This window comes from Cynocephalus volans, chromosome 13, assembly GCF_027409185.1.
Source record: "Cynocephalus volans isolate mCynVol1 chromosome 13, mCynVol1.pri, whole genome shotgun sequence".
Classification (NCBI taxonomy): domain Eukaryota; kingdom Metazoa; phylum Chordata; class Mammalia; order Dermoptera; family Cynocephalidae; genus Cynocephalus; species Cynocephalus volans.
In genome coordinates, this window is record NC_084472.1 from 53,308,122 (window position 1) to 53,324,432 (window position 16,311).

The 16,311-nt window shown below is 39.0% G+C and overlaps 1 protein-coding gene across 8 annotated transcripts in view; it reads left to right on the forward strand.

The window, feature by feature from the left end:
• Window positions 1–16,311, forward strand: part of NEDD4L (NEDD4 like E3 ubiquitin protein ligase) — a 139,365-nt gene that overhangs the window by 100,735 nt on the left and 22,319 nt on the right. For all 8 annotated transcript variants that reach the window (XM_063076566.1, XM_063076565.1, XM_063076567.1 and 5 more), the window contains 4 exons: window positions 3,987–4,045; window positions 10,939–11,004; window positions 12,707–12,936; window positions 14,634–14,755. In XM_063076566.1, the coding sequence (XP_062932636.1) occupies window positions 3,987–4,045; window positions 10,939–11,004; window positions 12,707–12,936; window positions 14,634–14,755 (477 nt within the window). The remainder of the gene's footprint in view (window positions 1–3,986; window positions 4,046–10,938; window positions 11,005–12,706; window positions 12,937–14,633; window positions 14,756–16,311) is intronic.

Sequence of the window (16,311 nt, forward strand, 5' to 3'; positions counted from 1 at the left end):
ATTGCCAAGGGCCATCCCAGTGTGATTAAAAGTAATAAAAATCATGGACTATTTCCCTAGTGGCATGCATAGACCTAGTGACTTGAAGTGGAATTTGTGGAGGGTCAGTGGTGAGGGTCTCAGGAAGTTGCTGTCTTTGGACAGAAGGTGGAGAGAACTTGCCTGGAGAGGCAGCAGCAGCCCCACAGCCTCAGGCTGGCCCTGTTCCTGTTACTGGGAGGAGGAAGAGGGTAGATGCTGGCCAGATGCTTGGGCTGTTCCCCAGTCCTGACCAGCCCACCACTCACACCAGGCTCATCTTAGACATTCCTCATTCCTCTTGCCCAGAACAGCACGTGAGCAGCTCCTCTTCGTGCCTAGGAGTTAGGTGGTATGGTATAGACCACATACAAAGCCAGGTTGGGCTGAGCTATATTGATGATATTTGTGGCCATTTACTTGGAGATTAAAGTTTATTTTGTCTTTACACAACCATACCAAAAGGTTCTCCTAAACAGATACAGCATTAATTATGCGACCAAAGACCATTGAAAAAAAAAAGATCTGTGTTTATCAGAAACTGATTAGCTGTTAATGCTATATTTCTGCCAGTTCTCCATAATTTGTCAAGGTTTACTCAATGGAAAATTGATAAAGGCGTACACATCAATGAAACTGTTCAAATCATTTGTCTTTCCACCCAAATTCAATCTGTGAAAAGTTCAGAACACCTATCTTTTTAGAGACTTTATCAGGCTGACAGGTACACTCCAAAAATGAGTATAATTACCTGGTAGATAACGTTTAGGAATTTTCATATCTTCAGAATGAAGCCTCTCTTTCTGAACAGTTTTGCAGCAAAATTCAGCTTCTCATTTTGCTGTCATAATACCTGCAGTACAGAAACCAGGTCATGCCTACATATGCCATTTTACCATGAAAAAAATCATCCTGTAAGTTGTGCAGAGTCATCCTGTCTTCCAGCATAGCTGGGACATGTGACTACACATCAAATTACGGGCAAGAATGTGCTTATGTTTTAAATAATTAGGTTACTTATTTTCTGCTTCATAAATTCTTCTTGAGAAGTTAGACTTTTTCAAGATTAACAATATTCAACCATTGCAGAGATTTAATTTCAAAAGCAGTGATTGCTCAGTACTAATCTTCTACTTAAGACTCCTTGATTCTATTGGTTGATATTTATCAAATAGCTCCTATGTCCCAGGCCTGGTGTCAAAGGTTAAGGGAAGATCTTGAACTCATTCTTAATCTCTGATAGGAATGATGTCATTCTTAAAAAACCAAATATGCCTGGCAGCTGAGTAATTGGCCACAGGTATTTTATGTACAAAGTTAGAAGAGAAGATAAAATTCTAGTGATTCTGTTTTGGTCTTCCCTGTCAGTAGTTTTGCCAAACCTGTTAGTAGTAGCTAAAGTGACTGAGTTTCTTATCCTTCTACTTCCTTCTTGTTCTTTTATTTGAGATACAGTGTCTCAAAAATGAAAAGCAAGCTTAGACTCAAAAGTGCTTTTAAAAAAAAGATACCTGGCTGCCATATGTTCAGATATTGACAATACTTAACTGCCAAATTGACCTTTATTATAACCACACAGAACTTGTGTGGTTCTGAAAGATTAGGTTGTATTAAAGGGACTTTGTTTTCACCATCAGCTTCATTCAGTGGGAGAGAACATATGAAGCTCCTGTTACATGCTGGGGCTTGTGTTAAGTGTGGTGGATAGGGGTTGCAGAGATGGGAACAAGCACAGTTCCTGACCTCCCAGGGCTGACGTCTAGCAGGGAGTACCAGGCCGTACTTAGGTGTTGCATTAGAGGAGTGGACCAATCGTTATGTAGATGCAGAAGGGACAAGGACTGTGCCTGCATGGGAAGTGGTTGGGTGAAGGGGCTGGGAGGAGTCTGCAAGAGGGCCTTGGAATGGGTTGCCTTTCAGCTGGATTTCAAACACTTTTAAGTCAGATTGAGCCAGGCAAGCACAGTGAAGAGTGATCCTAGGAGGGGGAGACGTGTAGGTGCATGGGTACATGCAAATTATGCCATGTTGGGAAAAAGCAGTGTTGTTCCAAATAGCTGCTGGCAGAGGAGGCCGGCATGCACACAGGCCAAGTCAAAGGGTGTCGACTCAGGTTCATTCTGCAGGTGGTGGGGAGCTCCCGAGGGATTTTCTAGAGGGTAGTGACAGTGGTCAAAATTGAAAGATCCTTTTGGCAGAGGTATAGAGGAAGTCTTGAACAGGGGAGAGTGAGACCGTGGCCAGGGAAGCCTAGAGAATAGTCCAGGAAAGGATGAGAGCTTGGACAAGCAGCCTTATCAGGGAGAGAGATGGGGATGGTTCCATGACCTCCAGAGGTGAGTGGCAAGGACGTGACCAGGTTCCTGATTTGGACAGTGAAAGGATCATGATACTGCAAATCGGGAATTCAGGGTCATGTGAAGAGTTTTTTTGTGTTGGGTGATTATGGGTTGGGTTTCCATAAGAGTGGAGCTGAGGTACCTGTGGGAAACCCAGGTGCACGTCAAGGACGGAGCTTAGAATTCAGGTCAGGTCTGAAGATTTGGGAGTTCTCATGAACTGGGAGTAGTTCATTTATTTATAGTCCAAGTTGGTATTTTAAGGAACAGTGTTTAATTGAGCTGAATTGTTTCCTTTATTTGGTTTTCTTTTCTTTTGTTTTCCATCACAATAGCAACTTTTACTTTCCAAAGTCTTCTGTTTTCAAGGTAAGGGACCCAAAAATGCCTTTTGCTTCCATCAAGGTTCTCTAAAACAGTTGAGACTTTTCATGTAAACTTTCTGCCAGCATGAAAACAAAATAAGGGTTCTAGAGTTGTCATGTGCTTTGGTAGCTTTTTCTTTTTTTTTTCCCAACTCTGCTTTCATTAAAATAATATCAGACTTATAGAAATTCTGATATGTTCAATAAAACTGAATTTATTAGTTATTCTTATCAGCCTACTTACAGAGTATACAGGAGAAAAGTAGAATCAATATTCTTTACTTTTCAAACAAAGAATTTCTTTTTTTTTTAATCAACTTAGATTTTCCCATCCAAGTACTAACCAGGCCCGACCCTGCTTAGCTTCCGAGATCAGACGAGATCGGGCGCGTTCAGGTTGTTATGGCCGTAGACTCAACTTAGATTTTCTAAAACCCCAGAGAACCCATTCTTCCCCAGTCTGCTCTCCCCATACCTTTTATGTGAATCCATCCCCACTCCCAACACACATGCACACAGGAATACATAAAGTCTTTTGAATTATGAACAGTTACAAATCCCAAGTGATCCAGGGCAACTATGTATTACTACCCGTACAAGTGCTGGTTTAGGTAGCTTTGAACAATCTTTTTCACACTCACTAATTTGCAAGAAAGAAAACCACCTCTTGCCAACTTGGCCAAAATGGTCACTGTTCTCTGGAATCTTCCTCTGATATATGTAATTCTCATTTTTGGACTGCCTTAGCTGCTCTGAGTTTTGTGTGCGTATGAGGGATGCATGTAATGGATTATTCATTTGTTCAATGTAGGATTCTTAATTGAAAGCAGTTTTTCAACACCATAAGCAAATAAAGTATTTGAAATGAGAAGAAAAAATCATGTGCGTGTTTGTTAGCCTTTGGGGGAACTAAGACTTTTTATGTCTTTTTTCAATTAAATGAAAATCGCAATCAAGTTATAAACCCTTGAAAGAAGAGGAGTTTATAATTGAAAGTTAGGCCGACTGCGTGCCAAAAACAGCGTGAATAGATGGTTTGACTTTAGTTGTGCATTTTCAATTGAGTGTTTTTAACTAAACAGTTTGTGGGAGTTTGCCATGCAGTTATCTTCTAACTCTGAAATACTAAGTTGTTATCTTTGAGGGACAGGGTGGGAAACTGGACAACTTTTGAAGAATCCAGAAATAGTTTTTTGTAAGACATTCTTTGCATAGAGTAGATTTGAACTGATGTGCTAACCTTTTTTGTTGTTAATATTTTCAGATAGCAAAATTACTCAGTGGGAAGACCCAAGGCTGCAGAACCCAGCTATTACTGGTCCGGTTAGTATTCTCATTTGGTTGCATATAAACACACATTTCTTGCATATTACTATTTACCGTGATGTCAGGGGACTGGTGTAATTGAGTAGTCTAACATTACTCCCATCTCCTTCTTACCCGTGTTGCCAGGTGAGGTAAAGCTGTGTGTTCCTTTTCACTTTCATTTATAAAGGAAATAAAATGGTTTGAAAATGATAGGATTAAACACTTTTCTTCACCTTTGTAAAAGGGTGGGTTGAAAGTACGATCTAAATTTCTTCTCTTCCTTTTTATGTGAAGCAAAACAAAGCCTTATATTTGCAGAGTTTTGTCTTTCTTTTAGGCCAAGGGTAGTAAATGCTTGCTAATAAGTTTAAATCTCTTCCAGCTTTAAAAATCTGTAGAAGTTTGGGTGAGGCTGTAGCTAACTTCTGGAGCTGGCAGAGTTAAGAATCTTTAACTCCACTGACCCACTGTTATCTCATAGTCCCCCTGCTATGTATGCCAGGTATAAAAAGAATCAGTTCTGACTTGTCACCGTAACCTCTTAAAATACTGCAGCATGCTGTTCATAGGAAGAGTGAGAATCTCAGTCACTGAGCAGCACCAGGCGCTTGGTATCGAAAACCTGTGCAATCTATAGAACTGGGGCCACATTCATCAACAGGGAGTACACCAGCAACTTTTGTCATAGTTATACAAGTGTAAGGAGATAGTTTGGAATTACAGGAAATGTACTGGGATCAGCAGAAAAGACTGGAGACACAAAAGGAAGTAATGTTTGTTCTATTGAGTGCTGAGCTAGGAAGCCAATAGGTATATTTAAAATGTTAATTTTTTGGCTTTAATCTGACTCAGTTTAAATTATGTTTTGAATTATAAAGATAAGTATATTTGAAAACTTAAGATAATACAGTACATACATTAACTGATAACTGACATGAATTGTTGACTCTGCTCAGCTACTTTGGTACCATTTCCTATACAAAGTGCCCAGTAATACCTAGGTTAAAACAGTCAACTACTTTTTTCTCTATATAGTTTAAAAACACTGCCTTACCATGACAGCTTCCTTTTAGTATATGCACAGTCGTGACTGCTTGTTAGAATAGTATTTTGCCTTCTACATCATTAAAAACGAAGGTAAATTCAAGAACCAGTGCTGTTTTCAAGTGGCAAAAGACTCTTGACATGACAACTTGGAAGGCTTTTCAAATATTTCTATCGTTATCAATCATATACCTTCAAACACTTGTAGACATTGTTAATTATCATAAATCCAGGTAGATTTGCCCCCCCCCAAAAGATCTCTATTTCTGTTTTCTGTTAATAAGAGAGCCTTGTTTGCACTTTTCATTATTGGTCATATTGCTTTCAATAGGAGTATGTATATTTAGATAATTACCAATTTAGTGTAGACATGTGACCTTTGTCATCATTCAGTTCTAAACATTTGGCGGTTTCTGTATGACTTTTCTCCTTGACTTACAAATGATTTAGGATGTGCTTTTTAGTTTCTAAAAGTATGGGAGGGTTTTTGCCTATCCACTTCTTATTGATTTCTAATTTTATTGCATTGTGGTCAGAGAATATTGTCTATGGAATATTTATTATTGGATATTTGAAACTTCCTTGGAGACTTGGTCATTTTTTGTAAATGTTCTTTTTGTATCTTAAAAAGAATGTGTATTGTGTCTTTAGTTGGATATAGAGTTCTTTATGTGTCCATTAGGTCAAGCCTGTAGTGTTCAAATTATCCCTATCCTTGTTACTTTTTTTCTGACCATCCAATCTCACCAAGAGAGTTGTATCAAAATCTCCATGGTGATTGTTGCTCTTTCAGCTTTGTCTGAGATTTATATAATTACATTCACTTTCTCCCTTCATTAGTATTCGCCTAGTATATTCTTCCCGTCTCTTGCATTTTTTCTCCTTTCTTGTTTTCTGTTAGATTGATAGAGTACTCTATTTTCTTGTATTTTCTCTACATTGAGCAAGTTGCAAGTTGTATTTTCTATCTCTACTCTTTTAGTGCTCACATTAAAATTTCTAACCAACATACTTAAGATAAGAATTAATCACTCTACTCTCCTGTGAGACATCAGGATCTCAGGGAACTTCAGTGCCGTTCTTCCACTACCGTCTTCCATATCATTGTTGGGTACAATTTTAAAACTACCTTGTCTTTAAACTTTGCAAATAGTCGTTAATACTTTATCTTGTTTCTTAAGCAGTCAATGCTTATTTAATTTTACCTGTAAATGAACAAGTTTCTTTGCCCACTGTTGGTTCTTGCATCCATTTTTTTTCTGGTTTTTTTTTTTTTTTTCTTAACAAAATGTGGTGGGTTCCAGCTTTTCAATGTGTGGTCTGACCAGCAGCATCAGCATCATCTGGGAACTTGGTAGCAATGCAAGTTTTCAGGGCCCACCCCCATACCTACAGAATCAGCAATGTGGGGTGGGTGCAGCAATCTGTGTTTGAACAAGCCTGCTCAGGGAGACTGGTGCCCAGTCAAGTTTGAGCTCCTCCACTCAGCAGCAGAGACTCTCAGTGAGAGTCTGTGTGGTAACACCTCTTAGTCTTTGACTCAGAATGTTTTATCTGACCTCTCTATTCATGTTAATTTCAGCTGACTGTAGAATTCTCAGTCCTTTTACTTCATTACTTTGGAGATATTCTTAAATATCTTCTGGCCTCTATAACTGATGATGAGATGTTTGCTATCAATCTGATTGTCATTTCTGTGTGGGCAAATTGCCCTTTTCTCTGGTGATTTTGAATTTTTCTTTGTGTTTTATGTTCTGCAATTTCACCATCATGTATCTATGTGTGGATTTCTCTTGATCTTGCTTTGGATTCATGACTCTTCAATATAGGAATCATGTCTTTCCTCTGTTCTGGAAAATTCTCAGATGTTATTTATTCACATACTGTATTTTCCCCATTCATTCTGATTATCTGCTTCTGTAACTCCAGTTAGGCATTCGGTTCACTTTTACATAGTCTCCCTTCTCTGTCAGCTTTCTTATTTTCCATCTCTCTCGTTGCTGTATTATGAGTTACTACTCAGCTCTTCAAATTAATTCTTAAGCTTTTTTCTAATCTATTCTTCATCAGCTCACTGTGTTTATTATTTCAGTGACTATATTTAAATGCTCAAAGTTCTATTTGGTCTTTTAAACTTTGTCTTTAGTTACGGCCTGTTCTTTCCTTTTATTTTTTAATTCTTTTATCATTTTAAAAATACTTATTTCATAGCCTCTTTCTGATTTTTATTATCTCTGGTCCTTTCGATGCTAAATCTCCCACTTGTTATGTTTGTAAACCCTCCTTAATAGTCATGTATTACCTAGTTCAGTTTATAATTTGTGTGTGTGTGTGCGCGAGCTCATCTTCATTTTTTTCTTACGGGGCTTTTATAATTCCTGACTTGTATTTACTGTTAACTTCTTATCTTGAGTTTATGCATTCCCAATTAACATAACTGTGAACCTTCTACCCATTTTGGTACAAGCTTGAAGTATGGATTTATTACAGGTCTGTTTCTTTTTGTTTCTCATTCATTTATGGTCCTGGACAGAAGGTAAGCTTCTTTTCAACTTCCTGAGCCAGTGGGTTGAGTTTTCTTGTCCCCTTTTCAGATGTTAGGTTTTAATCAGGGGACTCTGTTTTGGCTCCATAGGCCATATAGACTGTAGGCCAAGTTCTATGTCCTCTTAGGAAGATTAAAACCCAAACCTCAGGCACCTGTGTCTAGGCCCAGTGACCACTTATTTCTCTAATTTTGAGTCTTTCTGCTTATACCTAAAGTTTCTCTTTTTCTTAAGTTTTAAAAATATTAGTTCTAAGTTGATCCAGCAGTTTTACATATTTTTAGGGAGTGAGGGGACCCTTTCTGTAGCAGCTCAGCGTACAGCTTTCCTGTGTGTCAGTATGCTCTCTATATAGCAGACATCACCATTAGTAGCATTTATTAAGTTCTGCCTGTGCCTGCTCCTGTGATGAATACTGTCTCATGCTTGTGTAACGCTTTGTACTTTTCCAAGACCTTTATATAATCGGCTGATTTGAAACTCACAGCAATCCCTTCAGGAAGGCGGGGCAGATGTTATTGTCCCCAATTTATCAGAAACTCAGAAAGCTAATTGTGTTGCTGACAGTCCCTGCAAATGTCAGAATCAGGACTGGGGCCCCCAGTGTGCTGGCATCAGTGTTGTCTTTATGTCAGGCATGAGCCCTTCTCTCCAAGGAAAAAGTTCCAGTATCTCACCTGGACGGAGATGACGCAGAACTGACTCACACAAGAAGGCAGGTTTTCATTTTGTACAAAAGAGAAAGCATGTTTAATACAGAGCAAAAGGGCTTTAATCAACAGACATGTTAATTTTTCAAATAGGCTTATTTAACATGTTAAATTTGTATGCAAGAAAATAAGATAACAGATTTTCAGGAGAGAACAAATAATTTGTCCAGTATCAGAAATACACGTGTAATTCTCTTCAGAAGCTGCATTGTAGGGATGTCTTTGTCCTAGTACATTGTTGGACTCTTTTCTAAAATCTTAACTCTCCTTACTCTGTCGTGAGAACTACCTCTGGAGAGAAAAAAATAAGTATCGAAGGAAAATAATGTTTTTCAACTTTTATGCATCATTCCTCAGAAGAAGAAATACCAGAAATATCTCAGCATCTTATTTCCACCCACGCCTAGTCAGCACCTGCCTGGCAAGTAAGAAAATGGTTATCACAGGCTAGGGGCAACTATTTGAAATCTATTCCCTGGGAAATTTGTCATTTAAGATTATCGAACTTACATACACCATGATAAATATTTAAGCTCCCCCCCCACCCCCAGCATTTTGGGCGATGGGAGGAATAAACAAGAAATAATTGCTGGGAATCACAGACTTTTGGAAATGAGAGAGCCTTAAAGTTCACCTAGTCAAATCCTTCTACAGAACTGTGAAGAAATTCCTTAGTGAAGAGGTGATGTCACAGAGCCAGCTGGGAACAGGGTCTACACTAGAATTCAGGTCTTCTGATGCTGGTGTGAGAGAGTGAAGGGGAATCATTTTTTTGGTTTAATTCCCTTCTGTCACCATCAGTCACAGCTAAAGGCATCAGCCACATGCCTTCCCTCCTCAGGACTTGGCACTCGTCCTGTCGTTATGTGTTCTCTCCTGTCACTCTGGTTTCTGCTCAGGTGTCCCTCTTCAGAGCTGCCTTCCCTGATCACCTCATAGAAAGTGACCCCCAGCAGCTCTGTGTCATGGTTTCCCTCGTAGCACTTACCACTATTTATTCATTTATTTCTTACTGTGTGTTGCTCCAAGAGGGAGCCAGGGAAGAAACTTTCCTTAGCGCGTGAAATGCCTTGCACAGAGTTGGATGAATCAGCAAGTGGACCAGCTGAGAGTGATAAATAAACAAACTAGAGAGGAAATCTTAGTTTGTGGTAGGATGTGGCACTGGTAGAGCAAAAAATATGATCTCTTTATTAGCTTATGTCAGAATATTGTGTTCTTTTCCTTATTTTGGTAGTTGTCCAGATATTGACAAAATTTATACCTTGCCTAGCATCTGAATTTATATATGATTTCATCAGAGTAATAAACACTGCCTAAAATAAATAGGATATGTGATTAAATCCAGTGTTCAGTAGAAAATCAAATGAAGACTGGCTTAAAAACTAAGAACAGAGACCATAGGCAGTATAAATTGTCTTTAGAATGTTCTTAAGATATATAAATATGATGTCTTTATAGCTCTTGAGTTACAAAGCAAAGCCCTGACGTTGTCTTTTTCTGTAAGAGTGGTGCTTCGATTTTGTTCCAGTTAGCTATAATTTGTATGGTCATGTCTTAAAACAGAGTTTGAAGGAGGGAAGCTTTCATTCTTTATTTCTTCTCTTCCTGGTCAGGAAACTTAGCCCAAAATGATATCAGAAGAACTGTTTTCTGCCAGAATTCACTCTGTTCAATAAAAAGCAACCAGTTGCTCTGAGTATGATGCTGTCAGAGTTATGTCTGTGTGTCTGCAAAAGCCAATTCTTTTTGTTTTATAAAAAAATTGTAATCCTTTTCAGTAGCCTAAAGTCAGGACTTTGACTCTAAGAAATTATAAGCTGCTTTACAACATAGCAAATAAAGGTTATTTAAATGACTACATAAAAATGTTTTTACTTTGCAAGAAGACATATCAGAACTTTTGAATAATTGCAGTCAACTCAGTTACTGAGCCCACACCCGATGGTTCGCTCTACTTCATAGAAAAGGCATTTGAGATTTAAATAAATCCTTGCCCAAGACCACTTAGTATAGTAAGAGGCAAACCTTCTGACTCCTAAATTGGGGACTTTTTCAGAATGCCATTTACCTGATTTTATATTCCTTGACAAGAGTGTTGGTTCTTTACTTCTCTTTCTGCTCATTGTATTTCCCCAAAAAGATTTTTAGAGCATGATTACGCTTTTCAGAATGACCAGTATAGGTGATAATTTCGAGTTGTGTATAAAAAGCATCATAGCCAATAATTCTTAACTACAGCAAAAGAAAAAGAAAAATATATATGTAATATGAATATTATATATGTATATAATGCCCTGACTCATATTCTGACAAAAGTTATATGGAAAGCATATTTAGTTTGTGTAGCATACCCCTAAATGATTTTTTGAGTATCAATATAGTTGTTTTCAGGGGTGAAAGTTCCATTTAGTACTGATTATTAGCCCCAATCAGTTCTAGGACTTTTCCGTGTGCTAGGTAGACATTGTATAAATTTTCCATGGATAATATGAAGAGTGAGAATTTAATATTTATGATTCATGAAATCGTCTGAATGTTGGCTCAGTATATATAAAATTTCAGGCGTGTTGTTTGCTTTATCTGTATTTGTAAATTTATCTTCCAGGCTGTTCCTTACTCCAGAGAATTTAAGCAGAAATATGACTACTTTAGGAAGAAATTAAAGAAACCCGTGAGTAATCATGTCTTCAAAAATCCTGTGTTTTAGTCATTTATAAGTTACCAAAGTTACTTCAGTGAGAACAGCTTGTTTGTTACTTATGTATGAATACTAAAAATATCACCTTCCTTTTTTCACTGCACTTTGATCCACCTGGATCTTCAATCTGAGTTTTCTTTTTAACAGAAATGGTAAGTGAAGATTAACTCAGTATTACATATCAAATCACCTGAAGGGTAATTTCTTATGTAATACATGAAAAGATACAGATGATTATTATGGGATATAAATTCAGGACCCTAGTCAAAACATTTGGGAAAGTCCACACAATTGCATATGGTTACAGTATTTAGTGAAACCTAGATCCTTGTTAGAAAAATGTTTAAGTCCTTCCTTTTAAATTCAAAAGTATAGTTTAGCTATAATATTTCTACTTGTAATATAAAGTTTATAATATTTAATTATGTTACTTGGCAGGGTTGGGTACAAGTGTAATGCTCTGGTTACAATTCTCACTGGCAGTTTGAAACTGAGAAACCGGGTAAATTTTTATAAGCAGTGTTTTAAATTACAATGTTGTCTTTTCCACGGGCACCCCGTACTCTTCAGCATGGTTCCTTCTGTTGTACTTTCGATTCCACCTCTCGGGTACAGGTTTTAGCAGTTTTCTCCTCAGTTTGCTCATCTACCATGTCACACGATTGGGGAAAGGAGAGTGACAGCCACAGCTCAGGCTGTCCAGTTTGCCTGTGTCCCGTCGCCACCCCTCCATGCCGCACATGCCTCAGTCGATGCCTCCTATGCGGGGCATCTTCTGTGCATGAGGCACAGTGTCTGATCTCTGTGCTCTGTTCCAAAGTCCTGATTCACATAGTTCAAGGATAACTATTTTTGAAATGATTGTTTGCCTTCAAAGCTCAAATCTGAACACACAAAATTCCTCGGTGTTTCTTTGTGAGTCTTTTCCCCTTAATAGGTGATGACTTTGTGGATATCACCCAGTCTCACTATGTGGCACTTACACAGCATGTCTTCTGTGTTCTGGAAACTGTCTCTGCAGATCGCTTCCAGTAGCAAGGCTGACCCTGGACCTTCTCTTTCCAGGAGGCAGCTCTCACAGCTTCAGTCAAGTGTTCTGTTATTTTCATGTCAATGAACTACAGGCTTTGGGATGCTTTCCCCAAACTTGACATAGTCAGGATCCCACTGCCCACAGCAGCATCATGAACTTGTAGGCATCATGGACAGTATCTGCCATCTGCAGTCCCTACCAGAGTTGAGAATGGTCCCAACCTGGCCAGGTGGGGATTATCTTCAGGCTTTGATTACCTGGGCTGCAGATTCTCTCCTTGATGGAATCAATATATTGAATTGACTGTATTTCAGTTGCCGGTGGGTGGCTAAGTACCCACAATTGTTCATAAAGTGGGAGAGGACTGTTTCCGTCCACTCAGCGAGCAGATCTTCTTCTGCAGCATGCTGCTGACAGAGCTGAGCAGTTGCTGTTGGCTGCTCTGTGTGTCTCCTCTTGACACAGTGCAGCTTTCTGCCTGGGCAAGGAAAAATCTGAAAAGGAAAGAATCTCAGTTGGAACCATTCATCACTGCTTGTTTATTTGAAGCCTACCATCATTTCTACCCTTTGTTGTTTTTTCTGTTAGGAAATAATGTGTATACTTACTGTATGAGTATGTGTTGTTTTTTCTTTTGTGTAGGCTGATATCCCAAATAGGTTTGAAATGAAACTTCACAGAAATAACATATTTGAAGAGTCCTATCGGAGAATCATGTCTGTGAAAAGACCAGATGTCCTGAAAGCTAGACTGTGGATTGAATTCGAATCAGAGAAGGGCCTTGACTATGGGGGCGTGGCCAGAGAATGGTTCTTCTTACTGTCCAAAGAGATGTTCAATCCCTACTATGGCCTCTTTGAGTACTCTGCGACGTAAGTGTGTGGGGTGCATTCAGAATGTCCCCTGAAATCGTTCTATTCTTAATAAGTTTAGACTTAACAAAATAAGCAGCTCACTTGTTTTTAGATGAATTAACACTGCTGATATTAGTCTCTCCATACACCTCCACTCCTTAGACGTCTAGAACAGGTTCTGACTACATGGTGAGGTAATGTACTCTGTGAACACCTAAAATTGATCTTCTCTTGCCTGTTGGATTCATGGAACTGAAATTGAAAATGTGTGAGGTAATTATGGTAAGGAACAAGAAGCAATTTTCATTTGTAATGTTATGTTAATTCAGGAGGAAAATTTGTCAGTGCTAGACTTCAGAAGAAGAACTTGTTCTGTGAACAAGAATAGTTTCTGAAGTCACACTACTTAAAGGCAAATTATGAGGACTTCGAGGACCCATGTTTGAGAACACAAGTACCATGCCCAGGTCCTGTAAGGGAAGAATCAGGTTCCTCCTTGCGTTAGATTTCACCATGGCCAAGGCCTGTCAACTGAGGCAGATTTAATTGCTTTCTCAACACACATTGGCTACTTATAAGGCTGACTGCTTCTCCTTCAGGCTCTGGATCCCCCAAGGTTTAGGCTGGACCTGAGCCCCAGTAGAATAGTTGTTGACCTTACCAAAAGGCCTTTAAGGGCCGAGCCTGTGGCGCACTCGGGAGAGTGCGGCGCTGGGAGCGCGGCGACGCTCCCGCCGCTGGTTCAGATCCTATATAGGCATGGCCGGTGCACTCCCTGGCTGAGTACCGGTCACGAATAGGACCAAAAAAAAAAAAAAAAAAAAGGCCTTTAACATCACTTCAGCCCTGGGCTCTAAGGGGACATAGGTGTCCTGAATCTCCCACCTGGTGCCAGGTTCCTGGCAGGGCTCATTGGAAGGCAACCTCAATATATCCTTCTCTGTTGCTCTAGTGAAGAATTGTCCGATTTATTTTTTATTTTTACTAAGTCCCATGAGATAGCTCACTTTGTTAAATTGACAAAACCATTGAAGGGGTGGGGAAGGAAGCAAGATGCTCACCTGTCACCCACATTTCCAAAGATATCCCTGAAGGAATCTGTTTATGGAACCTCATTTGAAAACCAGTGATCCTCATGATTGTGAGACCAAGGAAGGACCGTTGGACATATCTAAATATTTGGAGGTTTGCATTGTTTAGATAGCCATATTCTGCTCATTGGGCCCTAGAGGCCTGTTCAGGGCAGAGTTGTGATCAGAAAGACCAAGTATTGGGCCCATAAGAAAAATCTCATGACCAAACCAACAGTCTCTGAAAGAATTAACCTTCCTTCATCAGAGACGGCCTAAAGCACTCACATCATTGGAAATCAGCCCCTTTCTTGTGTGGGATTTCTCATCTTCCCGAGATATTGAGCTGAATCATATGGAATAGATAGTTTGGAGATGAAAAATAGTCAAACATCAGCAGTTTCATATGGTTTAACTTATTACGTAGGGCATATACATCTAGTAGGCCTCAATGGTTGGTCACAGAAAAGGGGTGACTAAATGGTAAGTCGTGTTCTCTAGCTTATACCTTTTCTGACTAGGTATAGAATGTTTGCAAGTACACTATAAAAGTTGAGTGACAGGTGGCAAAGAAAAATTCAAATTCTCTCATTTCTTATTTAAAAATATGATTGGGCTTTTCTTCTCTTTGTTCCTCACCAAAAGGGACAACTATACGCTTCAGATCAATCCCAACTCAGGCCTCTGTAATGAAGATCATTTGTCCTATTTCACTTTTATTGGAAGAGTTGCTGGTCTGGCAGTATTTCATGGGAAACTCTTAGATGGTAAGTTATTAAAAAATCGTGAAGTAATAAAAATAGAGTAGTGTCATTTGTGGTGTCTTGTCTTTCAAATCACTGATTTTAAGCAGAAGCCTTACTGGTGCTCTGTAATTCAATAAAGTGTTTTTATGTTTTGCATATGATGGAGGTTCTTTTCCTTGGTGTTATCTTAATTGAGCACTGAAGACATAGTGTACATACACAGTTTAAAAACTTTTTAAAAATTTTAAGTGTAAAGCACAGAACATTCTGTATTTTATACATTTTGTGTGTTTTCTGGAAAAACTTTTCTTTAGCAAGAGCTAGATTTGGTGACAGATGGTAAAGCTAATTGAAAAGTTAATTAAGATCATATCCATCCAGTATTCTGTCATTGTTCCATTTGTCCCCAAATTATTATTTTTTAATGTGAGAAGACTAAATAATTTCAAAGTAATGTTACAACTCAGCCAAAACCTTAGTCCTGAAACAGACGACACAGAATAATTTCATTATTATTTAAAGCATATAAATCACAGAATTTCAAAATACCTTGTAAATTAGATGTCAAACCTCCTACCTGGATATATCTGTAGGCTTAGAATAGAGACCTCTTACAGATTTAGCCATTTCAAAAGTAGTATCCTTAAGAAAACACTACAGAAATATCAGTGAGGAAAAAGAATCAGAAATATTAATTAAGAACTTGGGGTAAAATGGTGGAGGGTGGAAGACAGAGTAAAAATTGAGATTGACATTTTAGTTACTGTAGAGAGATATTTCTGGGGAATTAATTTGTTAATTGCATTTATGTAGCCTTAGCCATTCCAATAATTAATTGCTATACCTCTGTACTTTTCCCCTGCAATATATTTCTACTGTTAATTGCTAGCTGCTTTTGATATTTCAGTTTTATTTGGGAAGAGAGTAAACAATTTTTTCTGAATAGAAAGAAAACTACGCTCTTTCTGTGTATGTATATAGTGTGAATGTATTTTAATTTGCAGCTTCAGAGTCATTATTAGATTGTTGCACCCTGTTCAAATTCACATCCACCTCTTAGAGAAAGGTCAGCTTATTCATCTTCTGCCAAGTGAGAAGACACTGTTAGTAGTTGCAGGTAAATACAGAGAAGTGAGATGTTTTCCTGACCTCAGTGAACGTAGATTTTAGTGGGAAAAAGAGAAATAGAAGAATCGCAGTGGTGGTGTCCAAGCAGAAGGGAATATGTTGAGCACGCAGAGCGGAAACTGAGTTGGCTGGAGCTTTATGGAGGCAGCTGCCCCTTACAGGTGGGGAAGCGTCTGAGCGTTCAGTCTAAGTACCGTGATCATCTCAGAAGAGCGGGGCCTGGCCAGGAGGCCAGGGAGTGAGGGGTGGAAGCGAGTACAAGTGGGGGCATCTGGGAGACTGCCGGAGTTGTCCCTGCAGAAGGCGATCAGAGCCCAATTCAGGGACTGCAAAGTTGGGGGCCCAGAGACGTGCACGGTGAAGCACGGTGTCTTCAGTTCTTACTGACTGGAGTGCCCGCCACTCCCTGTCGTCGGCATCATGCATCACCTCCACCAACGCTGAAGCAC